Here is a 24,487-nt window from a genome sequence, read left to right on the forward strand (position 1 = left end):
TAAAACAAAAAACAAAAAAGCGCCCCCGTGATAGGCTACGTGACGATTTACGTAGCCTATCACGGCTAGATCTGCAAAGTCAGCCATGATAGGCTACGTTAATCGTCACATAGCCTATCACAGGTGACTTAAAAAAAAAATGCGTACGCCTAATGGTGGCCCCCATAGGGAGCCGCCATTCGTGTTCCTTATTTGGTCGCTGTAGTCTACGTAAATCTTTACATAGACTACAGCGAAAATAAGGGCAACGCTATTTGCGTTGCCCTTATTTTCGCCGTAGTCTACGTAATCTTTACGTAGATTATAGCGACCAAATAAGGAACGCGAATGGTGGCTCCCTATGGGGGCCGCCATTAGCCATACGCGCTTTTTTTTTTTTTTTAAGTCACCCATGATAGGCTACGTGACGATTTACGTAGCCTATCACGGCTGACTTTGCAAATCTAGCCGTGATAGGCTACGTTAATCGTCACGTAGCCTATCACGGGGGCGTTGTTTTTTTTTTTTAACTTTTCTTGGAATGGCGGCGGCGGCAGCCGGTCGAAAGACCGGCTGCCGCCCCCGCCCCTGTCGAAGCCCTGCCGAACCGCCGCTGCGACCCGCCACCGGGAGCGACATTCGGGAAAGGTAAGTCCCATCCTGGGGGGGGGCGGAGAATTTCTCCCCGAAACTACTTCGGGGGGGGGCGAATACGTTGGCACTCGGCCCCCCGAAGTTTCGGCGAGAAATTCTCTGACACCCCTATTTGTACACTAGTACTACCTGGCCCGGTAGCGAATAGGCAGCCAATGCAGTTCCCTCAGCAAAGGAGTTACACGCTGAAAAGGAGCAGCTCTCGACAACAGCCGAGCTGCTGCATTCTGCACTAGCTCCAGCTTCCGGACCAGCCTTAAGGGCAGCCCCACATAGGGATGTATGAAAGTCACTTACCGTTTCGCAGATCTGCTTCGCGGTGGAGGGGGAGGCGCTCCGTCCCTCCCCCCGGAATCCTGCCCGGCCGGCTCCGCTCCACGGGGATTCCGCAGAGCCACCGGCCAGCTCCGCCCGCAGCCGGACATCCGGCCGCTGGGCAGCAGGGAAGCAAATGGAGGCTGTCGTAGCCGCCGCCGTTTGCATTCCTGTCTTTAACCGTGATAGGCTATGTAAATATTTACGTAGCCTATCATGGCAAAGTAAAATATATATATATATATTTTGATATATATATATTTTGATATCTATCAATCAATCAATCATTCAGGGAATATGAAGAACTATATTCTTCTAGTGTGTGTGTGTGTGGAATCTCCCTCCATCCAGCTGTTCCCTGGAAACCCCCCCCCCCATTCACCCAAGGGTCTTCTGAGATAACTAACAGGAGGTCTGATATTGAGCTGGATGTGGAAATACAAAGCTGAGCAGAGAGGAGAACCAACTCTGTGCATGTCTACTCAGAAGTAAGTCTTACTGAGTTCAATGAAACTTACTCCTACACATGTCAGCACCCACTTGCCCCCAGCTCAGCTTTGTATTTCCACATCCAGCTCATTAGCAAACCTCCTGTTAGTTATCTCAGAAGACCCTTGGGTGAAAGGGTGTTTTTTTTTCCCAGGGAACAGCTGGATGGAGGGAGATTACACACACACACACACAAAGAATATAGTTCTTCATATTCCTCATTTTGTCCATTCCCTGAGCATGTGCAGAGTGTGCTTTTTATTCAAACAAAGAGAAGCTTGCTTATCTTTCCCTTCATGCTGCATTTGTACAAGTGAAGTGTGACTGCTTCAGAAAGAACTTTCCATTATACTGTCTCTTTTTCTTTATGAGTTTCATAACGGAAGTGTGGGATAGTGGTGAGAGTCCAACCCAAAGTCACCCAGTGAGATAACTAACAGGAGGTTTGCTAATGAGCTGGATGTGGAAATACAAAGCTGAGCTGGGGGCAAGTGGGGTGCTGACATGTGTAGGAGTAAGTCGCATTGAACTCAGTAAGACTTACTTCTGAGTAGACATGCACAGAGTTGGTTCGCCTCTCCATTTTAGCCTCACAGCGTCACCAACAAGGCTGAATGTGGAAATAGAAAGCCTAGCAGAGGGAATAATACTCGTGCAGGGCTCCAGCCTGGCATGGTCATTTTAAAAGGTTTTTTCTTTCTTTCCAACAGCATTGCTTTAAGCAAAGAGTGCATTGCTCAGGCGCACCTAGGGCAGCCTTGTTTTGGGAAGCCCCGGGAGGAGGAAGTGTTTTGGCTGAAAGTAAACAGAGACAGAGGATTTCAATGGAAAAAGAACACCCACAAACAAGGCAGTGAGCACAATTCATTAAAAAAAAAAAACTTTCATATTTATTATTGGAATATACTACCTTGCGTTTTTATTTACGAAAATTTCGCATCTCTGTGCGGATGACCCAAAAAAAGCTGCATGACTGCTGGCTCCGCAGGACCTCGTGGTGCCGTTCCGCAGAGGATTCCGTGGCACAGACTGAAGGGAATTCGATCCCATTTCAGTCCGTGGTGGAATTTGCTGACATCCCTATCCACAGGGCTTCCGTCTTGTCAGGATTCAGCTTCAGTTTATTGGCCCTCATCCAGCCCATCACTGAGTCTAGGCACTGACCCAGGACTTGCACGGCCTCCCCTGATTCAGATGTCACAGGGAGATAGAGCTGCGTGTCATCAGCATACTGATGGCATTTAGCTCCAAATCCCCTGATGACTGCTCCCAGTGGCTTCATATAGATGTTAAACAACATTGGGGACAGGATGGTACCCTGCGGCACCCCATAGCTCAGTTGCCAAGGGGCCAAGGAAAAGTCACCCAATGTTACTTTCTGAAATTGGCCCCGCAGGTAGGACCGGAACCACTGTAGCACAGTGCCTCCAATACCCATCCCACGGAGTCGATCCAGGAGGACATCACGGTCAATGGTATCAAAAGCTGATGAGAGATCGAGCAGAATTAACAGGGTTGCACCCCTCCTGTCCCTCTCTCGATGAAGGTCATCCATCAGGGTGACCAAGGCTGATTCAGTCCCGTAAACAGAATGAAACCCAGACTGAAATGGGACTAGATAATCAGTATCCTCCAAGAGTGCCTGCAATTGGTTCACCACAACCCTGTCAGGTACTTTCCCTAGAAAAGGGGTATTTGCGACTGGGCGGTAGTTTTTTATTTATTTATTTATTATTAAATTTATTAATCGCCCATCTGGCTGGTCACCCAGCCACTCTGGGCGATGTACAACATACCATAAAACAATTTAAAACAATAAAATTCTACCATAATTTTTTTTAAAAAATACCCTAACCCACCCCAAATGCCTGCCTGAACAACCACGTTTTTAATGCACGACGGAAGCTCATTAAAGAGGGGGCATGACGGAGTTCCCTAGGGAGGGAGTTCCACAGAGTGGGGGCCACCACAGAGAAGGCCCTCTCTCTCGTCCCCACCAGCCTAGCTGTCCTGGCTGATGGGACAGAGAGAAGGCCATCCGAGGCTGATCTTGTTAAGCGGCCTGTCTGGTGCTGCTGGAGGCGCTCCTTAAGATAGGCTGGGCCGGAACCATATAGGGTTTTAAAGGACAAAACCAACACCTTGAATTTGGCCTGGAAAACAACTGGTAACCAGTGCAACTCCTTCAGCACTGGAGTGATGTGATCTCGCCGGCGGCTGCCTTTAATCAGGCGAGCTGCCGCGTTCTGTACCAGCTGCAGCTTCCGAACCGTCTTCAAGGGTAACCCCACGTAGAGCGCATTACAGTAGTCTAAACGAGAGGAGACCAGGGCATGTACTACCGATGGGAGCAGATGGTCAGGAAGGAAGGGGCGCAGCCGCCGTATCGGATGGAGTTGATACAGCGCTGTCCGGCTCACAGCTGACACCTGAGCCTCCATGGACAGCTGGGAGTCCAAAATGACCCCCAGGCTGCAGACCTGGTCTTTCAAGGGTAGCCGTACCCCATTCAACAACAGGTCAACATCCCCCAGCCTCCTCTTGTCTCCCACCAAAAGTACCTCGGTCTTGTCAGGGTTCAGCTTCAGCTTATTCCTCCCCATCCAGCCACTCACCGTCTCCAGACATTTGGACAGGGATTCTACGGCCAACCTTGGTGAAGATTTGAATGAGAGGTAGAGCTGCGAGTCATCCGCATATTGATGACACTGCACCCCAGACCTCCTGATGATAGCCCCCAGCGGCTTCACATAGATGTTAAATAGCATCGGGGAGAGGATGGAACCCTGTGGCACCTCACAAGTGAGTGGCCACGGGTCCGAAACCTCCTCTCCCAGTGCTACCCTCTGGTACTTGCCGGAGAGGAAGGACCGGAACCACCGCAATACAGTGTCTCCAATGCCCAACCCCTCCAGGCGGTCCAGGAGGATACCGTGGTCAACGGTATCAAAAGCTGCTGAGAGGTCGAGGAGAACAAGGAAGGAGCATTCACCCCTATCCACAGCCCTCCTCATATCATCCACCAAGGCGACCAAGGCCGTTTCTGTCCCATGCCCAGGCCTGAAGCCCGATTGAAATGGGTCTAGATAATCAGTTTCTTCCAAGTGTGCCTTCAACTGCACCGCCACCACCCGCTCAATCACATTGCCCCAAAATGGCAGATTTGAGACTGGGCAAAAGTTGTTCAGAACTTGAGGATCCAAGGAGGGCTTCTTTAAGAGCGGTCTTATCACTGCCTCCTTGAGGGCTGATGGCATCACTCCCTCCTCAAGGGAGGCGTTCACCACTGCCCTGATCCCCGCACCCAGTCTCTCTCTGCAGCCCATAATGAGCCAAGATGGGCAAGGATCGAGTAAGCAGGTGGTCGGCCTTACAGATGAAAGCACCTTGTCCACTTCATCAGAAGAAAGAAGCTGGAACTGATCCCACAAAACCGGTTTGCCACAGGCCACCTCTTGCTCACTAACTGTATCCACAGCGTGCGGAGTAAGACTCCTAATCCGATCAATTTTATCTGCAAAGTGCCTTGCCAAGGCCTCACAGGAGGCCTTAGAATGCTCCAGTGGTTCCGGAGCCACAGGACCGACCATGCTCTGGACCATTTGGAACAGCCTCCTGGGACAGCACTCTGCAGACGCGATGGAGGCAGCATAATATTCTTTTTTTGCTGCCTTCACCGCCACGTGATAGGCTGAAGATACAGCTCTAGCCCGTGTCTGATCGTCTTTGGAGCGAGACTTCCGCCACCGGCGCTCTAGCCGTCTCACCTCCTGTTTCAGAGCTTCTAACCGCGGATTGAACCATGGTTCAGTCCGAGCCCTGTTCAGGGGGAGAGGGCATTTCGGAGCCACCCGATCTAATGCCCCAGTGATTGCGGCATTCCAGCCACCCACCAGGGTCTCGACCAAGTGGCCGTTGGCATGCCCCAGAGAATCCCCAAGCGCGTTCAGGAATCCATTTGGATCCATAAGACGCCTGGGGCGGACCATTTTAATGGGTCCTCCACCCCTGCGGAGGGGTTGTGGAACCGAGAAGTCCAACGTCACCAGATAGTGATCTGACCATGACAAGGGGGTGGTGGATATACCCCCGACTTCCAGATCACTCCCCGCTTCTCCAGAAACAAACACAAGGTCTAGTGCATGACCGGCTTACATGGGTGGGCCCCGTTAGAATATGGTGCAGCTCCCAGGAGGCCATGGTCTCCATGAAGTCCCGAGGTGCTCCTGTGAGGATGGCCTCCGAATGTACGTTGAAGTCCCCCAACACCAGTAAGTTAGGGGACTGTACACGCACATCAGAGACCACCTCAAGCACCTCGGCCAGGGAGTCAGTCGTGCAGCGGGGTGGACGGTACATGAGGAGAATCCCCAGACTGCCCTTCGGGCCCAACCTCCAGTACATGCACTCAGCAACCTTGGTCTCCCGGAGAGGGGGTCTGGTGAAGACCAAGGACTCTCGGTAGATAACAGCCATTCCCCCTCCCCGATCCCCAGCCCTCGGCTGCTGTGCATACGAAAATCCGGCTGGGCACATGGCTGCAAGGGTTGGAGCAGCAGCCTCGGCCAGCCAGGTCTCCGTAATACATGCCAGGTCTGCACCCTCGTCCAGGATCATGTCATGGATGAGGGAGGTTTTCTGGGTAACAGACCTGGCATTGCAGAGCAGCAAACGAAGGCCAGAAGATGGGGTCACGCCTCCCCCAGCCATCCTTTGGCTCTGGACAGGCCCGGAGCAGGGGACAGATACTACACATCTCTCCCTTGTTCCCCTTACCTGGCATGGCCTGCCCCTAGCGCTCCGCCAGCGCCTGCCGCCCAGCCTCGGTATCTTCTGGCCCCCAACACTCCCCCCACTGCCTCCATCAGGCGGACACATGCCCCCTCGCTCCCGCCTATCAGGCAGGCTACCCACCCCTAAAAACACAACAAAATCCCCCCCAACAAAATAAAACAAACAAACAAAACCATTAAAATCCCCTTAAAAATGCCAGGCAGGAGTCCACAGGGAAGGCCTGGTGGCGGTGGCGGCAGCGGCGGCAGCAGCAGCAGGCCCAGCAGCAGCAGGCGCGCCTCTTCCCCGGTGATGGTGGTGGTGGCTTCTCCTGCAGGCCCTGGCTCTCCCAGGCCACCTCAGCCAGCCAGTAGTTGTCTAATACCGTTGGGGCCAGGGTGGGCTTCTTCAGGAGTGGCCGCACTACTGCTTCCTTAAGGACAGCAGGGACTACCTCTTCCTGTAGGGAAGCATTTATCACTCCCTGGACCCACCCAGTCATACCCCGTCGGCTAGCTTTTATTAGCCAGGAGGGACAGGGATCAAGAGGGCACGTGGTCGGTCGCATTATTGCAAGCATGTTGTCCACATCATCAGGCCGTAGCAACTGGAATTGATCCCAAAAAATTGGGCAGATGGTGGCATCAGACACCTCAACTAGTACTGCACTAACAACAGCATCAAGGTCGCTGCGGAGACCAGCGATTTTGTCCTCAAAGTGTGATGCAAAAAGGTCACAGTGGGTCCTCGACGGGGCCAGGGCCGCATTTACTGGAGAAGATGTTAACAACCGCCGGACCACCCGGAAGAGCTCCGCTAGATGGCTACTTGAGGACGCAATGGAGGCAGCAAAATAAACCTTCTTTGCTGCCCGCACTGCCACACAATAGGCACGATTATGTGCTCTAGAGCGTACTCGGTCGTCTTCACTTGGAGTCTTGCGCCATTTGCGCTCCATCCGACATCCAGCCTGTTTCATTGACCGCAGCTCCCCAGTATAACAGGGAGCAGAATGGGCTCCACAGTGCCGGAGAGGGCACTCAGGTGCGATCATGTCAATGGCCCCCCGCATCTCACTGTTCCACAGTGAGGCTAGGGCCTCGGCTGGATCACCAGCTCTCTCCACTGGAAAATCCCCAAGAGCATTCAGAAATCCATTGGATTCCATCAGTCTCCTAGGGCGGACCATCCGAATAGGCCCCCCACCCCCGTGGGAGGAGAGTAAGTAATGCCGTAAGTTCAAATCTCATCAGGAGATGGTCTGACCATGACAATGGGGTTACTTGGAGCCCCCCAATCTTCAGACTACCCATCTCACAACTTGGAGCAAAAACCAAATCAAGGGTGTGCCCTGCTTCATGTGTTGGGCCGATGACATACTGAGACAGCCCCATGGTTGTCATGGAGGCCATGAAGTCCTGAGCTGGAACTCTGGAGACGACCTCAGGATGTAAGTTGAAGTCACCCAGAACCACCGTCCTGGTCCTGGGTTCCTCCAACACCACACTTGCGACTGCCTCTGCCAGCTCAGTCAGGGAGGATGCTGGGCGGCAGGGTGGGCGGTACACCAGCAGCATCCCCAATCTGTCTCTATGGCCCAACACCAGGTGCAACCCCTCAAAGCCCACTCCAAGGTGGAGTGGTCTTCTGGTGATAGAGATGGAAGTTCTATGAACCACAGCAACTCCCCCCCCCCAGCCCTCCAACCTATCTTGGTGCTGCACTGAGTACCCAGGCGGGCAGAGCTGAGTCAGGTTAACTCCACCCGGCTCACCCACCCAAGTCTCAGTGATACACGCCAGGTCGGCCCTCTCATCCACGATTAAATCGTGAATGACTGTGGTCTTATTGCAGATCAATCTGGCATTAAATAGCAGCACCACAAGACAGGAGGGCACAGTGGAAGAGCCACCAGCTACATGAGAGCTAGAGGAGGGAGGTAGAAGGGTAATGGTGTATAAACACCTGTGGCCTGTTCTACTTTGATGTCCCAACCCCCTCCTCCTGCCGTATCTCCTTCTGCCCCAAGTCACTGGAATAGTGGTGCCTCCTCCATAGGTCCCCACATTAGAGTCTCCTAGGCACATCCTTACTGCCATAAAATACCCACACACTCTCTCCACAGCCACCCAACCATTCAAATATACGGTCAACCATTCAACTCATACACTCCGCTCATTCAACAATCACTCCCAACTAAACTAATACAGTCACAGTTTGTAACTGTGGTTGTAACCAGCCACTGGTCACAGTTAGGACATCAGGCTTGTTACTCAACCAAATAAAGCAGAGAACAAGTAAAGTGCTATTTCCTAGCCATGTAGCCATCTTCCATTGTTTCATGCTCATTCTATCTCACCTGGAAGGTGGCACAGCAGTTCTCCCCCCCACCCCCCGGCTCTCACCCAGGGGAAGCTCCACTTCAAGCTACCACAGGCTCCCACCCTGGGCACAGAAGCAGTTGTGGGATATGAAGCCCCTATCCCCTGTCTCTCACCCAGGGCAGGCGACGATAACATATGAAAAACTGCTGTTGTCAGGGGATCCCTGCTCTCACTCAGGGACACCTCACTCACACAAACAATACAGGCAGTCAATGGATGACCAGGATGTAAGCAGACCAAACAGGAACAGCAGATAGAAGGTGCCCTCGCCCTCGTGGCAAACCAAAGGGGGGCACCCCCTTAGGTGTCAACCCTTTTGGGGGTGCCCCTGTCGGGGGCAGCCCACCACCTCGTAGCAGGGCAGTTTTTAAGTCTCCACGATGCCTGGAGGTCTCAAGGCTCAGAGGCAGCACTCTGCTCCGGTTGGCTGGAGAAAACTTCGCCAGGTGTTCCCTCCCACTCTGCAGTCAGCGCAGGCCGATGCAAGGCAGGATGCTGGGAGATGGGGGGGGGGGTGTTACAGGCAGCAAGCAACCAGCCAGCTGTAAACGGTGGAACAATCTTCTCCCCTCAGTTCTTTTCTCTCACCAGTCCAGCAGTGCAGAGTGGCCAGTCCTGTTCTTCAGAATGGTGGAGGAACCTTCCCCACAAGGCACAGCTGAGCTAGCCCCCCTCAGAATCAGAGGTGGGCACCGAACAGCACCTAGCTAGTCCCAGGGAGCGTGGCTGCCTGAAGGCGCAGTCTCAGCCAGCCGCCAGAAGCAGAAGTGTCCACCTGAGGAACAAGGAGCCCTCCTGAGGACTGGAATACTCATGAGCAAGACGCCGCCCACGCACAGCCCGCTTCTCAGGCTGCGCTGATGGTCGTCTGCTGTGCTCTGGGTGGGGCTCTGAAGGTGCGGGCTGCAAGCCTTCAGCGGTAGGCACAGAGTGTTGCGCAATGTCTCTGCACCAGCTCCCAGACGCCTGCCTTTCATTTCCCTAATTCACTTAATTACCTAATACTTCTCTGGAGCTCCAGGCCTTTGGACCTCTGCCTGCTGACTGAGCTTGCCTCCAGTCTGATTATGGACTGCAATAAACGGACTTGGACCTTGTCTTTGGTACTGACCCTGGCTGATTCCCTGGCGCTCTGTCTCTGCACCATTTGGAATGGCTAAGTGTGTCTCACGTGACGAGCTGCGCAAATCTGTTTTGGGGATTTTCTCCCGTACGTACGTTTTGTATCAGCTCCCCAGTTGGACAGATTCTTCCCCAAAGCTGAGTCAAGAAGACAGAAACATCCTTGCCGCCTTTGATCCTGACTTCTGTGCCCAAGACGGAAGCAGGCTGGCCTTGCGGCTCCACTCCTGTCTTGCCCGTCCTCCCCTCCCGCCTCCCCGCTCCCCCTCCCCGCTCTCTGTTCAGGAGATGACCTTGCACTGGGCTTCCTAGTTCCTCTTTCAAAGGCAGCCACCCGCCTCTGGGCAACGCCGCCCCTCCCTCTCTTTCCACAGCACTCTGCCCCTTCCACAGCGGCTGCAGAGAGGCTGGCAGACCAGCGCAGGCCCAGCACCAAGTCAGCAGCAGCATGCAGGGCACAAGTTCTGTCTGCCGAAGCTGAGGAAACAGCCACCCAGGTAGGGGGCATTTCCTTGTTCCTCTCGACACTGGGCAGCATCCAGGAAAGGCTCCACCGAGGGCAGGGGAAGAGCACCTGGCTTCTGGGCAGAAGGACCCCCGTGCAGGTCCTGCTATCCCTGCCAAAAGGGCCGGGAAAGACCCCCTGCCCCTGAGGTCCTCAGACTGCTTCAGAAAACCAGGAGCCTCTGGAGCCAAAGCAGAGCAGGCTGGAAGGGGTGCCTGGAAGGTGCTGTGGGGCTGGGGGACGCTGTCCCGTCACCGGCGTCGGAGCAAAATCCGGCTGCCGCCCCGTCCATCTTTGTACCTGGAATGGGTGGGGCACCACCTTGTCCTTTGCCTCAGGCAGCCAAGAGCCTTGGGCCAGCCTGGGCTCAATGGGAGGCAGTGTGGGGGGGGGAGATGATGTTGTCATTACCCCTTCTCATCGAAATGTCCGGCCTTTTCGGCCCGCTGAGCTCCGGCTTCACCGCAACATGGATACAGCTGCAGATCAGGAGAAGGAAGAGCTGCACCCCTGCGAGCTTCCCACAGCTCTCCCTCCTGCACCGGAATCTAGAGAAGAGCAAAGGAATCAAATGTTCTCTCTCCCAATTTAACTGCCAGAGGTCCCTTCCCCAAGCCACGATGCTTGACTTCTGGCGAGTCTCCTGGAGAATGGCGAACCATGGAGTCATCCCAGCATGACAGATGCCGCATCCAAAATGTGGAGAACATGATCCCCACGGCGCTCTTCCACCTGGTTATTTTAACCATGACGACATTTAAAGTAAAACTTTTTATTACATTCACATCCTGCCTTCGGCCTCCTCAAGGCAGCACACTGCTGGCAGTAAACATAACAAGGGGGGCAGAGCAGCTTTTAAACTCAACCCTGGGGGAAAGCCGGCAGGAGCTGGGAAGCATCCGGTTCGGGTTAAATCATCCCAAGGGGATGAAAATGAAAATGTTTTTGATTGCCCAAATGTAGAAGCGGAGGAAATAGGCCAGGAGCACATGGCAAAACATAACAGCCAATCCGGGGGGCCAACGTCCCCTAGCAAAAGATGCATGCACCAGAGGCACCTGGGGAGAGATACCGTGTGTAGGTGTTTTTATGCAAATGCTATATGCCTCTGAGCCAAAATGGGAGAGAGGGAGTGCTTGATTTTAAAGGAAAACCTGGATATAGTGGGCATTACAGAAACCTGGTGGAGTGGAGAGAACCAGCGGGATACGGTCATCTCTGGATATAAATTCTATTGGAAGGACAGGGAAGGGCGGACTGGGGGAGGTGTTGCCCTGTGTGTCACAGAGGGCATAGTGTCGAGTGGACTAGACCACCTAAAAGGGGCAGACCCTTCCACAGAAGCGCTGTGGGTGACAATACCAGGCCCCCAAACTAATTTAGTGAACCTCTATGACTGGCCTTGGAGCCCTCCTCTCTGTCCCATCCATCCGTGGGTGGATAGCTGGGCAGGTACAAGAGAAGGGGGCCTTTTCAGTGGCAACATGGAAATTGTGCCCCCCTCTTTGCTAGTTTTTAGATTTCTAATGAAAACACCTTTAAAAAAAAATCCCAGCCAGCTTTTAGCATATGATCTGCTGTTTTATGACTGTCGATGTGGCCTTTTGGCTTGATGCTGCTGCCTGTTTCATGAGTATTAGCTACCATCACGTTGGGAATATTGTCACATGCTCCCCACATCCCCAACTTGGTGCACACGTTTCAGGGTCACTGCTTACCCAGCATTCCTATAACTATGGAGTGTATCTGGAAATACGCATCCTGGGCATAGGGAGAGGAACTCTCCAAGAGACAGGATAACAGCAACTTCAACTCAAGTCCCCAACAATGCAGCTAGAAACCACCACCCCCGCCCCCCAACAAGGCAGACTCTTTCCTTCTACTCATTCCAGGCCTCTTCCCCACTCTTTGTTCCGTTCTTAGTCTCCAAACCTGCTTCTTCCTGTTCTTTCTATGCTCACATCTAGCTTACGCCTGAAGGAGCTTCTTCTCCCTTACCTTCCTGCTAGATCACTCTGGGCAGCTGGGGAGGCCCTTGTGGTTGTGCCACAGTTTGGAGAGGTACATGAAGCGTCGACCAGGAAATGGGCCTTCTCTGTGGTGGGACCATCCCTGCAGAAAGGCCTTCCTTCCCCCTGAACTCACAGGGGCTGACATAGGTGATCTTCCAATGGCTTTTGAGGGCTCCTGTATACACCCCAGCCTTTGCTGGTGTTTAATCCTGGTAGTCCCCTTCATGGATCACTGCCTTGTTGTGGCGAAGGGGCTTGCGTAACTCAGTGAAGCCATAAGCTATGCCGTGCAGGGCCACCCAAGACGGACAGGTCATGGCAGAGAGTTCTGACAAAATGTGGTCCACTGGAGAAGGAAATGGCAACCCACTCCAGTATTCTTGCCAAGAAAACCCCATGGAACGTATCACAAGGCTAAAAGATATGACGCCGGAAGATGAGCCCCTCAGGTCGGAAGGTGTCCAATATGCTACTGGGGAAGAGCAGAGGGTATTTCCAAGTAGCGCCAGAAAGAGTGAAGCGGCTGGGCCAAACCCGAAAGGACACTCAGCTGTGGATGTGTCTGGAGGTGAAAAGAAAATCCGATGCTGTCAAGAACAATATTGTTTAGGAACCTGGAATGTCAGATCAATGAATCAAGGTAAGCTGGAGGTGGTCAAACATGAGATGGCAAGATTGAACATCGACATCTTGGGAATCAGCGAACTCAAATGGACAGGCATGGGCGAATTTAATTCAGGTGACCATCATATCTACTATTGTGGGCAAGAATCCCTTAGAAGAAATGGAGTAGCACTCATAGTCAACAAAAGGGTGGGAAAAGCAGTACTGGGGTACAATCTTAAAAATGATAGAATGATCTCAGTACGAATCCAAGGCAAACCATTCCACATCACAGTAATTCAAGTCTATGCCCCAACCACTGAGGCCGAAGAAGCTGAGGTTGATCGGTTCTATGAAGACCTACAACACCTTCTAGAACTAACACCAAAAAAAGATGTCCTCTTCATCATAGGGGATTGGAATGCTAAAGTAGGAAGTCAAGAAATCACCGGGATAACAGGCAGGCATGGCCTTGGTGTACAAAATGAAGCAGGACAAAAGCTAATAGAGTTTTGCCAAGAGAACATGCTGATCATAGCAAACACTCTTTTCCAACAGCACAAGAGGCGACTCTACACATGGACATCACCAGATGGTCAATATCGAAATCAGATTGATTATGTCCTTTGCAGCCAAAGATGGAGAAGCTCCATACAGTCAGTAAAAACAAGACCTGGAGCTGACTGTGGCTCAGATCATGAGCTGCTTCTTGCAAAATTTCGGCTTAAATTGAAGAACGTCGGGAAAACCACTAAACCGTTCAGGTATGACCTAAATCATATCCCCCATGAATATACAGTGGAGGTGAGGAATAGATTTCAGGGATTAGACCTGATAGACAGAGTGCCTGAGGAACTATGGATGGAGGTCCATAACATTGTTCAGGAGGCAGCAACGAAATCCGTCCCAAAGAAAAAGAAATGCAAGAAAGCCAAGTGGCTGTCTGATGAGGCTTTACAAGTAGCTCACGAAAGAAGGGAAGCGAAAAGCAAGGGAGAAAGGGGAAGATATACCCAACTGAATGCAGAGTTCCAGAGAATAGCAAGGAGAGACAAGAAGGCCTTCTTAAATGAACAATGCAAAGAAATCGAGGAAAACAACAGAATGGGAAAGACTAGAGATCTCTTCAAGAAAATTGGAGATCTCAAGGGAACGTTTTGTGCAAAGACGGGCATGATAAAGGACAAAGAAGGCAGGGACTTAACAGAAGCAGATGAGATTAAGAAGAGGTGGCAAGAATACACAGAAGAACTATACAGGAAAGATCTGAATGTCCCTGATAGCCATGATAGTGCGGTCACTGAACTTGAGCCGGATATCCTCGAGAGTGAAGTCAAGTGGGCCTTAGGAAGCATTAGTAACAACAAAGCTAGCGGAGATGACAGTCTCCCAGCTGAGCTATTTAAAATCCTAAAAGATGATGCTGTTAAAGTGCTGCACTCAATATGCCAACAAATCTGGAACACTCAACAGTGGCCACAAGACTGGAAAAGGTCAGTTTACATTCCAATTCCAAAGAAGGGCAACGCCAAAGAGTGTTCAAACTACCGCACAATTGCGCTCATTTCACATGCCAGCAAGGTGATGCTCAAAATCCTACAAGCTAGGCTTCAGCAGTATGCGAACCGAGAACTACCGGAAGTACAAGCTGGGTTTCGAAGAGGCAGAGGAACTAGAGATCAAATCGCCAACATTCGCTGCATCATGGAGAAAGCAAGAGAATTCCAGAAAAACGTCTATTTCTGCTTCATTGACTACGCTAAAGCCTTTGATTGTGTGGATCACAACAAACTGTGGCAAATTCTTAAAGTGATGGGAGTACCAGACCACCTTACCTGTCTCCTGAGAAACCTGTACGAGGGTCAAGAAGCAACAGTAAGAACCAGACATGGAACAACCGATTGGTTCAAAATTGGGAAAGGAGTACGACAAGGCTGCATATTGTCACCCTGCTTATTTAACTTATATGCAGAGTACATCATGAGAAATGCCGGATTGGATGAATCAGAGGTCGGAATTAAGATTGCCGGGAGAATTATCAACAACCTCCGATATGCAGACGATACCACCCTAATGGCAGAAAGCGAAGAGGATCTCAAAAGCCTCTTGTTGAGGGTGAAAGAGGAGAGTGCAAAAGCTGGTTTGAAACTCAACATTAAAAAAAACTAAGATCATGTCATCTGGCCCTATCACATCCTGGCATATAGAAGGGGAAGAAATGGAAGCAGTGACAGATTTTACTTTCTTGGGCTCCAAGATCACCGCAGATGGTGACTGTAGCCATGAAATTAAAAGACGCTTGCTCCTTGGGAGGAAAGCTATGGCAAACCTAGACAGCATAGTAAGAAGCAGAGACATCACCTTACCGACAAAGGTCCGTATAATCAAAGCTATGGTTTTCCCAGTAGTAATGTATGGCTGTGAGAGCTGGACTATAAGGAAGGCTGAGCGCCGAAGAATTGATGCTTTCGAACTGTGGTGCTGGAGAAGACTCTTACGAGTGCCCTGGACTGCAAGGAGGTCAAATCAGTCCATCCTAAAGGAAATCAACCCTGACTGCTCATTGGAAGGACAGATAATGAAGCTGAAGCTCCAATATTTTGGCCACCAAATGCGAAGAGAAAACTCCCTGGAAAAGACCCTGATGCTGGGAAAGACTGAAGGCAAAAGGAGAAGGGGACGGCAGAGGATGAGATGGCTAGATAGCATCACGGATGCAATGAATATGAACTTGAGCACGCTCCGGGAGAGAGCACAGGACAGGAAGGCCTGGCGTGCTATGGTCCATGGGGTCACGAAGAGTCGGACACGACTGAACGACTGAACAACAACAAAAATCCTGGTAGTAGTTGATATTTGATCTTAGTTGACCTGGATCATGGCTGTATTTTATTATTTGGATGATTATTTGGATGATAGATTATTTTAATGTTGTATGTTTTAGATGGTTTACTTGTTTATATGTTGTTGCTCTTTGTACACTGCCTTGGGATGTTTTATGAAAGGTGCTCTAGAAATGCTCGATCAAATAAATAAACCCTAGCTGGTGAGATGGGGGATGGGAGGGGTGTGTCGCGTCGCCCCACAGAGTCCTCTGTGTCTCTCCCATTGAGAAAGCAGCCACCACCCAGCCTGAGCAATTGCCTTGCACCCTCTGCAATGGAAGGAAGGGATGGGTGGCCACAACGGGACTGTGCACTGGCTGTTTAATTGGTTTCTTTTGGCTGCTCCTTTGGCCAGAGTGCTGCAGCCTGCACCCGCCTCCTGAAGCAGGGACTGCCAGGCACTGGGGCTGGCCTCCGCACATTGCTGCCCCGCTACACCAGGGCTGGGGAAGAGCCAGCCGGCTACTGGTGCTGCTGGTCCCACCGGCACCTCGCCCACCTCTGCCCCTGCCAAGACCCCTCAGATGCCTCATCTTGGGCTTGATTTGCACCACAGTATACAAATTGTGTAGTGCTTTGCCCACTATATATTGTATAAAATGTACAATAAATGTGTAGAGCTTTGCCCACTATATTGTATGGACTCGTGTGTGGTGCTTTGCCCACACAAGAGCAAAAGAAAAGGAGATCCAGAAAGAAAAACTACCTACAAGCCAAGGGGTGTGTGTTGGGGCGGGGGGGGGGGGAGTACACTTGTAATCCATACATTAGTGATGTCCAGCTACATCTACTGCATTGTGCTGTATGTGGGGTAGCCTTTGAAGCAGGGCAGATCAGAGAGCACCGCCTCAGTTTCTTAACCACATTCCCAGGGTTGCAAAAGTGTGTGTGTGTGTGTGTGTGTGTGTATTGAAGCATCAAAGCATACACAACTGAAGGAGGTGCCGGCCAAAGATGGTCCTGAGGCATCAAAGTCCTGAACTTTTATCTTAGATGCTGGAGTTCTGGGCCTTTGGCTTATCTGCTCAATCCACATTCCCAAATATAGCCAAGGGCCTCCAAAGGGAAGAGGCTTCCCTAAGACTTGTTCTGAATTCCCCTGGCCATCTGTTGCTCCTAAGGGGCCTGAACATGGAAGTAGGTTTCAGGTGTGGATAGAGATGCTTGTCCTAAGCAAGCCAGGTAACACACTTCACATGCATTATCTATCTGTAATCCTCACAACAACCCTGTAAACTGGGGTGTTCAACCTCAGACTTGTGGGCCAAATTGTCCCCTCCTGGGGTCCCAATCCAGCCCTCTGGGGTTTTCTACATGATCACCCCCCATTTTCCCCAATCCATGTGTGTTTGAAGGTTTCCTGGCTTTTGTAGTTTTTTCCCCACTCTAAAAGGATACATTTCTTCTCCTAAGTCTCAGTTACTAGCAATAAGAACTTTGAGCCACAATATACGGATACTTTTTTTGGTATTTTTGGTATTTTGACCATGCCCCTTCTGCCTTTGGTGCCTCCTACCAGTGGAATGCACCCCCCCCCCCAGCTTCTACCACTGTGGCTGCTCTGGCCCAAGCAAGAGAAGGGGGATGTTTGGGGGGTTAGGGGTAGCTTGGTGTGCGGGGGAGTCAGAGCTGCAGAACCAGACAGATCGGCCCAGGATTGGCCTGATTTCCACCCCCACCCCCATTTTAACAGTTGAGGTGGAGTGGAGTTAGTCTGTTCCTGACCTCTAATACTTCTTACAGATGTACTCAGTGTTTCTCCTCACAGCTGTCCTTAACAATCCCTGAAATATTCAATGTACCAATTTTCTCAGACTTCCCTTCATGGGGTTGGATCCACATTTAGGCATACTTAGACCAGAGCCATTGAAATCAATGGGACTGTTGCACAAATTGCTAGTGTTGCCCCCTGGAGGCTAGTCCAATTTGCCCCAAAGAGGAGAGTCAACTTCAGGCTGGGTCCAACTCGATTTTATTGTTTGCAAACGCTCAAAATAGGGATGTGCAAAAGTCACTTACCTTTTCGCAGGGGTGATTTGCGGTGGGGGGGGAGGTGCTCTGCACCTCCCTCCAAAATCCTAACCTGGCCGGCTCCGCTCCACGGCACCTCCACGGAGCCACCGGCCGGGTGCATTCACAGGCGTGCAGAGCCTGCGGATGCACATGGCGGCGGCTACAGCGGCTGCCATTTGCGTTCCTGTTTTTTTGCCGTGATAGGCTACGTAAATATTTAGGTAGCTTATCATGGCAAAAAAACAGGGCCGCAAATGGTGGAGGCTATGGCAGCCGCCATTTGCGTTCCCTTTTTTTGCTGTGATAGGCTACGTAAATATTTATGTAGCCTATCACGGCCTCCGCAGGGACGCAAATGGCTGTTTCCCGCCTCCCAGCTGAGCAGAGCAGAGCAGAGCAGAGCAAGCTGCTCCAGCTGCTCTAGGGACTACAGAAGCAGGCAAGCTCCCAGAGAGCGAGCGACCAGAGCGAGTGAAGTGGGGGAGCAAACAGGAGTTGGCCAGGGGAGTTCGGCAGGGCAGGTCAAGGGGGAGGCCCCTAACATTTTTTTTAATTTGGTATTTAATTTTATTTTTTAACTAACTTTTTTCCATTTATTTGTCTTGTAACACACACTTCCACACAAGTGGGACTCTGCTTTTAACCTCTACTGAGTAGAGGAGCAGGCACAGGCTAGTCTAGAACAATCACAAAGCTAGACACAAAAAGGGAAAAGGGGCTATGGAAGGACAAGACTCTCCAGTGGTGGTGACCTGCAAGGTGTGTGCAATGTTTGTTTTCTTGCCTGAGAACCACGTGGCCTACACCTGCAACAAGTGCAAGTTGATCACGCTGCTGGAGGAAAAAGTAAGTAGACTGGAGCGGCGACTGTCGACCCTCCAGGGAATAAGAGAACACGAAGAGTTCTTGGACAGAATGGGGGAAGTACAGCAGCAAAGGGCAGACCAGAAGCTTGAAGAGCAACAGCAAGATGAGGCAGTGGGAAATGCTGAGGTGAAGAAAAATGGAGTAGAGGATACTCCTTGGAAAAGGGTGACAGTTAGGAGAAGAAGAACTAGACGCCACTCTGCACCAGTGGAAGCAGTGGAGCTGTGGAACCGATTCCAGGTACTTGCGGATGAGACCGGAGGACAGCCTGCAGAGGAAGAATCACAGGGGAACCTGCATGAGAGCGAGCAAGAGGCTGAAGGTCAGCCAAGCACAGGCGATGAAACCCAGGCATACAACAACAAGGAGTAGTGGGGGACTCCTTGCTGCATGGGATCGAGACCCAAGTATGTCGCGAAGACCCGTGGACTCGCCAGGTATGTTGTCTCCTGGGAGGACAGATTAGAGACGTGACTGAAAGGTTGCCTGCACTCATAAAGCCCACTGACAGGTATCCCTTTCTTCTCATCCACGTCGGAACAAATGATACCGCCAAGTGGAGCTACGAAGAGATCACATCAGACTTTGAAGCTCTGGGAAGGAAACTCAACAACTTTGGGGCCCAGATAGTTTTCTCATCCATCCTAGGGATGGCGGAGAATTTCTCCCCGAATCTTCGGGAGGCCGAGTGCCGACGCATTCGGCCCCCCGAAGTGGGTTGGGAAATTCTCCGCCGGCCCCCCGCCCCCCCCGGGACGGGAAATTCTCCGCCGGCCCCCCGCTCCCCCCAGGAGGCATAGTAAAACGTAAAGATTTACGTAGACTACGGCGAAAATAATGGCAACGCAAATAGCATTCCCTTATTTTCGCCATAGCCTACGTAAATCTTTACGTAGACTAGACGTGCCAAAATAAGGAACGCAAATGGCGGCACCCATGGGCCGCCGCCATTTGCATACGCGCTTTTTTCCCCCCAAAGTCACCCGTGATAGGCTACGTGACGATTTACGTAGCCTATCATGGCTGACTTTGGAAATCTACCCGTGATAGGCTACGCAAATCGTTACGTAGCCTATCATGGGTGTGTGTGTGTGTGTGATTTTTTTACTTTTTTTTTTCGTGGCTGGGGAGACGGGGCACTCCTCCCCGGCCTGAATTTCGCCGGCAAGGGATGGGGCGCCTCCCCCCCTGGCCTGAATTTCGGCCGGGCGAGGCGGGGCGCCTCCCCCCCTCACCTGAACTTCGGGAGGAGAACAGAAGCACCTCCCCCCCACCGCGAAGCAAGCTGCGGGACAAGGTAAGTCCCTTTCGTCCATCCCTACCTCAAAGTGGGCTAGATGAAACAATGATCCGGTGGATCCACAGTTGGCTACCTAATCGGACTCAAAGAGTGCTTATCAATGGGACCTTCTCAAAGTGGGGAGAAGTAACGAGTGGGGTACCGCAGGGCTCAGTCCTGGGCCCAGTGCTCTTCTACATTTTTATTAATAACTTGGAGGAGGAGGTGCAGGGAATGCTGATCAAATTTGCAGATGACACAAAATTGGGTGGGATAGCTAATACTTTGGAAGACAGAAACAAAATTCAAAGTGATCTGGATAGACTGGAGCACTGGGCAGAAAACAACAGAATTACATTGAATAGGGATAAATGCCCGGTTCTGCACCTAGGAAAAAGAAACCAAATGCACAGTTACAAGATGGGGGATACGTGTCTCAACAACACTACAAGCGAGACGGATCTTGGAATTGTTGTCGATCACAAGCTGAATATGAGCCAACAATGTGATGTGGCTGCAAAAAAGGCCAATGCTATTTTGGGCTGCATTAATAGAAGCATAGCTTCCAAATCCTGGGAAGTACTAGTTCCCCTCTACTCAGCACTGGTTAGGCCTCATCTGGAGTACTGTGTCCAGTTCTGGGCACCACACTTGAAGAAGGATGCAGACAAACTGGAGAGGGTTCAGAGGAGGGCAACAAAGATGATCAGGGGACTGGAAACAAAGCCCTATGAAGAGACACTGATAGAACTGGGCATGTTTAGCCTTGAGAAGACTGAGGGGAGATATGATAGCACTCTTCAAGTACGTGAAAGGTTGTCCCAGAGAAGAAGGCCAGGATCTCTTCTTGATCATCCCAGAGTGCAAGACACGGAATAATGGGCTCAAGTGACAGGAAGCCAGATTCCGGCTGAACATCAGGAAAAACGTCCTGACTGTTAGAGCAATACGACAATGGAACCAATTACCTAGGGAGGTGATGGGCTCTCCCAGACTGGAGGCATCCAAGACGAGGCTGGACTAGGGATGTACGAAAGTCACTTACCTTTTCGCAGAATTGATTCACGGTGGGGGGGAGGCGCTCCATCCCTCCCCCCGGAATCCTTGACCGGGGGGGAGGCGATCCAGTCCTCTCCCCCGGAATCCTGCCTGGCCGGCTCCGCTCTGTGGCGGCTCCGCGGAGCAGCCGGCCAGGCCCGTCCGCAGCTGGAGTTCCGACCACAGACAGGCTGCTGCTGATGCAAATTTTTTTTCTTTCTTTTTTTGCTGTAATAGCTTATGTAAATATTTACACAGGCTAAAACGGCGGGAAAAAAAAAGAACGCAAATAGCGCCCACTACGCTATTTGTGTTCCCCTTTTTTTTCACCGTAATAGCCTACGTAAATATTTACGTAGACTAAAACGGCGAAAAATAGGGAACGCAAATGGCAGCTGCTGTAGCCGCCGCCATTTGCGTATGCCGCATTTGTTTGTTTTTTTGCTTGGCTTGCCGTGATAGGCTACATAAATACCTAGGATGCAAATGGCGGCTGCGGCAGCCGGTCGAAAGACCAGCCGCTGCCGCTGCCACCGTAGCCGCTGCCGTCTGGAATATCCTCCCCAGGTAAGCCTCGTCCTGGGGGGAATCCACGGTGGAGGCGGGGGGTGGCAGGCCATTCTGCCACGGATTTCGGGGGGCCGAATGCCAGTACATTCGGCCTCACTGAAATCCATGGCGGAATTCTCCGCCATCCCTAGGCTGGACAGCCACCTGCCAGGGATGCTCTGACCTGGATTCCTGCACTGAGCAGGGGGTTGGACTCGATGGCCTTGTAGGCCCCTTCCAACCCAACTATTCTATGATTCTATTTAGCCTATCATTGCAAAAATGGGGAAGTGAATGGCGGCCGCATCTGCGGCCGCCATTCCTGAAGCAGTGTGGACGGCACCAGGTAAGTGCTCTGTTTCGCGGGCCTTTCGCGGGGTAGTGTGGCGGGGGACTTCATTCCGCCACGGATTTCAGGGGGCCGAATGCACTGGCATTCGGCCTCACTGAGATCCGTGGCGGAATCCTCTGACATCCCTAGCTCAAAAGCAGAGTCAACCCTGGGCAACTCCCACGCTACAGTTTTATCACCTCAGCTTGCATTCCTTAGCCAGTGTGTCACTTTGATTGGTTGCCAGCTGTTTGCCTGGCTACCTTATCTTAGGGTTACTGCTCACTCATTCCAGGCATGCGCAGCTCTTACAATACTACATGCTGCTTAAGGCAGATACAATGGCTTTTAGGTTACATTTTTAGGACTTAAGTTAGCCAGGAGTAACTCACGTCCCACTGATTTTGATGGGTCTTCTGTAAAAATGAATAAGCCTGGATTTGACCAGTGGAGTCTACTCCTGGCTCCATTAGGCATTTCTGACAGTTGAATCTGAGCTTATGAATGGAAAGTTCTCTGTAACATCGAGGAGACTTCTATTCCTCCTTCAGTTTAAGCCCACTATTTCTAGTCCAGTACCCCCCTTATATGATGACAGCAGCTTCTGAAACGTTTTCAAACCTCTCCACCTGCCCCCCCCATCTTAATATTGATTAAACACCCTTCAGTTCTGCTTTTCTATTCCCAACTAACACTTCATTTTGGTCTCTGCTGAGTCCTCTCCAGGTTATGTATCTCCCAAGTAGAAATGGAACTTACTGTTTTGAAATGTTTGTTTTGTAACATTTTGCATTTTGGTTCTTTTTCTCCTTTGGAAGCAGGACTTACATGACAGTGTCACTCAGCTACTCCGCTTCGTACTGCCTCCTTCAGTCCTGCTGTTCCTCGCTGTGAGACAGAGGCGGAGGGTCCTGGGGGAGCTGAGCCATGGCCCAATTGGAGTGCTCCATGGAGATGCCAGCCCTGGGCCGCCCGTTCCAGCTGGGGATGCTGTACGACTGCCGCAGTGACTCCCTGATCCCAGGTAAGAGCCGGAGGCCTCTGGGGGAATGCCTCTTACATGAACTTCTGAGCTGGGACACACATTCATCAACTACATTGAAATGGGCAGGGTTCTCACAGCTTCAACTGCAACGTCGTCTCCCTGGGAAGACAGACAATAAGGAAAATGTGCTGCTTCAGAGGTTCATTCCCATTGTTAGCCGTCTCCTGACCTTTACACCAATACCAGTACAGAGACATGGGGCAAGAGATGGGAAACCACCCCATGAAGGTGCACTTTCTCCTTCCACAGATATATACATGAAAGGAAATAGGAAGAGAACCAATTGCGTGAATTGGTTCACACAGAGGCCTTCTTTGGAGGCCTTTGGGTCATGGAGAAATATACACACACACACACACACACACAGTTCCATCTGTACAGAAACCCCATCTGCTTTCTGCCTTTCTCTTAGGGATGGCGGAGAAATCCGCCACAGACTCCAATGAGGCCAGATCCTTTAGAAATCCTGCTGGGCCTGTCCGCAGCCCGACTTCCATCCGCTGCCGGTCTGCGTCCACAAATGGCGTCCAGTGTAGCAGATGCCATTTGTGTCCCTGCTCTTTGCTGTGATAGGCTACATAAATATTTACATAGCCTATCACGAACAGAGGATGCAAATGGCGTCCACTACGCTGGACACTATTTGCGGACACAGACCGGCAGTGGACGGAAGTCTGGCTGCGGACGGGCCCGGACGGTGGCTCTGCAGACTCGCCACAGAGCAGCGCCGGCTGGGGAGGATTCCAGGGGGAGGGACGGATCGCCTCCCCCCCCCCGCGGACCCCCAGGTGGAACGGTGAGTGGGGTTCATACACCCCTACTTTCTCTGGGGAGTGGGCCCATGACAAGAGGGTATCCTCAGTCTCAGTTCTCCCCTAAAGACTCTGCCTCATGGTGATCCTTCCCCAACCAAACCCGCCAAGCAATCTGGGATTAAGTACTGATCTGCAGGAACTGGTTTTTGTGTTATTTATCATATTGTCCCCTAGTCCTTGTATGGGGAATTCCTTTAGTTTTCCCTTTATAGATCAGCAGCTGATCAGGCCTTGCTCTCTGCTGTCATGCATCGCTCCAGGGAGAATGTCTCATCCCATTTGCACCTGTCCTTCCTCAGTAGAAGCAGGCCTTCCTCTGGCCTGGTCCTCTGCCATTCCGGGTTACAGCCTGCAAGGCACAGCCTTGCATTGCCTCTTCAGCTCACCCATACCATTTCTTACATTGCAACCTGCTTCAGCTTCCACTCAGCCTTCTTCTACAGTTACACATTCGATCCCCTGCATTTCTTAGTTGCTCGCTGTTCAAGTCATGTTTTCAGTCAAGCTGAAGATTGATTTACATGGAAGTTTAGACAGGATATGAATTTAGCTGTGTGTGGATAGACACACCGCCTGACATATGCTGAGGCCAGAACAAGAACCATGCGCGCGTCAGGGGAGAGACCATGGCCCCATGGCAGAGCTCCTGCTTCGCGTGAGGAAGGTCCCAGTTCCGATCCCCGGCATCACCAGGTAGTTTTGGGAAAAGCCCTGCCTGAGACCCTGGAGAGCTGCTGCCAGTCAGGGTCAACAATACTGCGCTAGATGGACCAAGGGTATGACTCAGTATACAGCAGCTTCCGATGTTCCTACCCTCCTTCCAGTGGTT

At 51.5% G+C, this 24,487-nt stretch overlaps 3 protein-coding genes across 7 annotated transcripts in view; 1 reads left to right on the top strand and 2 right to left on the bottom strand.

Annotated features, from left to right (window-relative positions):
- Positions 1 to 1,554: 1,554 nt before the first annotated feature.
- On the bottom strand, positions 1,555 to 22,700 carry LOC146345366 (uncharacterized). Of its 3 annotated transcripts, XM_084860056.1 has the most exons (3): positions 22,558 to 22,631; positions 10,633 to 10,769; positions 1,555 to 9,369 (listed from the first exon to the last, which is right to left on the bottom strand). In XM_084860056.1, exon 3 carries the CDS (start codon positions 5,424 to 5,426, stop codon positions 3,288 to 3,290), a length of 2,139 nt encoding a protein of 712 aa, XP_084716182.1. In that variant the 5' UTR covers positions 5,427 to 9,369; positions 10,633 to 10,769; positions 22,558 to 22,631; the 3' UTR covers positions 1,555 to 3,287. The 3 variants fall into 3 exon arrangements, with proteins under 3 accessions (XP_084716182.1, XP_084716181.1, XP_084716180.1); XM_084860055.1 differs by having other exon boundaries at positions 1,555 to 10,769; positions 22,627 to 22,700; XM_084860054.1 differs by having other exon boundaries at positions 1,555 to 10,769.
- Positions 9,482 to 24,487, top strand: part of LOC146345367 (uncharacterized) — a 32,172-nt gene continuing 17,166 nt past the window's right edge. Inside the window, exons 1-3 of one of the 3 annotated variants that reach the window (XM_084860042.1) lie at positions 9,482 to 10,213; positions 10,821 to 10,983; positions 22,620 to 22,822. In XM_084860042.1, coding sequence (XP_084716168.1) covers positions 22,726 to 22,822 — 97 coding nt within the window. In that variant the 5' untranslated portion in view covers positions 9,482 to 10,213; positions 10,821 to 10,983; positions 22,620 to 22,725. Of the gene's footprint in view, positions 10,214 to 10,820; positions 10,984 to 22,616; positions 22,823 to 24,487 lie in introns of all 3 variants that reach the window. The other 2 variants (XM_084860040.1, XM_084860041.1) reach the window with 2 other exon arrangements.
- Positions 19,573 to 24,487, bottom strand: part of LOC146345368 (uncharacterized) — a 45,512-nt gene continuing 40,597 nt past the window's right edge. Inside the window, exon 2 of the mRNA XM_084860101.1 lies at positions 19,573 to 22,942. Coding sequence (XP_084716227.1) covers positions 22,915 to 22,942 — 28 coding nt within the window. The 3' untranslated portion in view covers positions 19,573 to 22,914. The remainder of the gene's footprint in view (positions 22,943 to 24,487) is intronic.

The sequence above is a fragment of the Heloderma suspectum genome, chromosome 5 (assembly GCF_057233095.1).
Source record: "Heloderma suspectum isolate Gila_16-S chromosome 5, 16-S_ref, whole genome shotgun sequence".
Classification (NCBI taxonomy): domain Eukaryota; kingdom Metazoa; phylum Chordata; class Lepidosauria; order Squamata; family Helodermatidae; genus Heloderma; species Heloderma suspectum.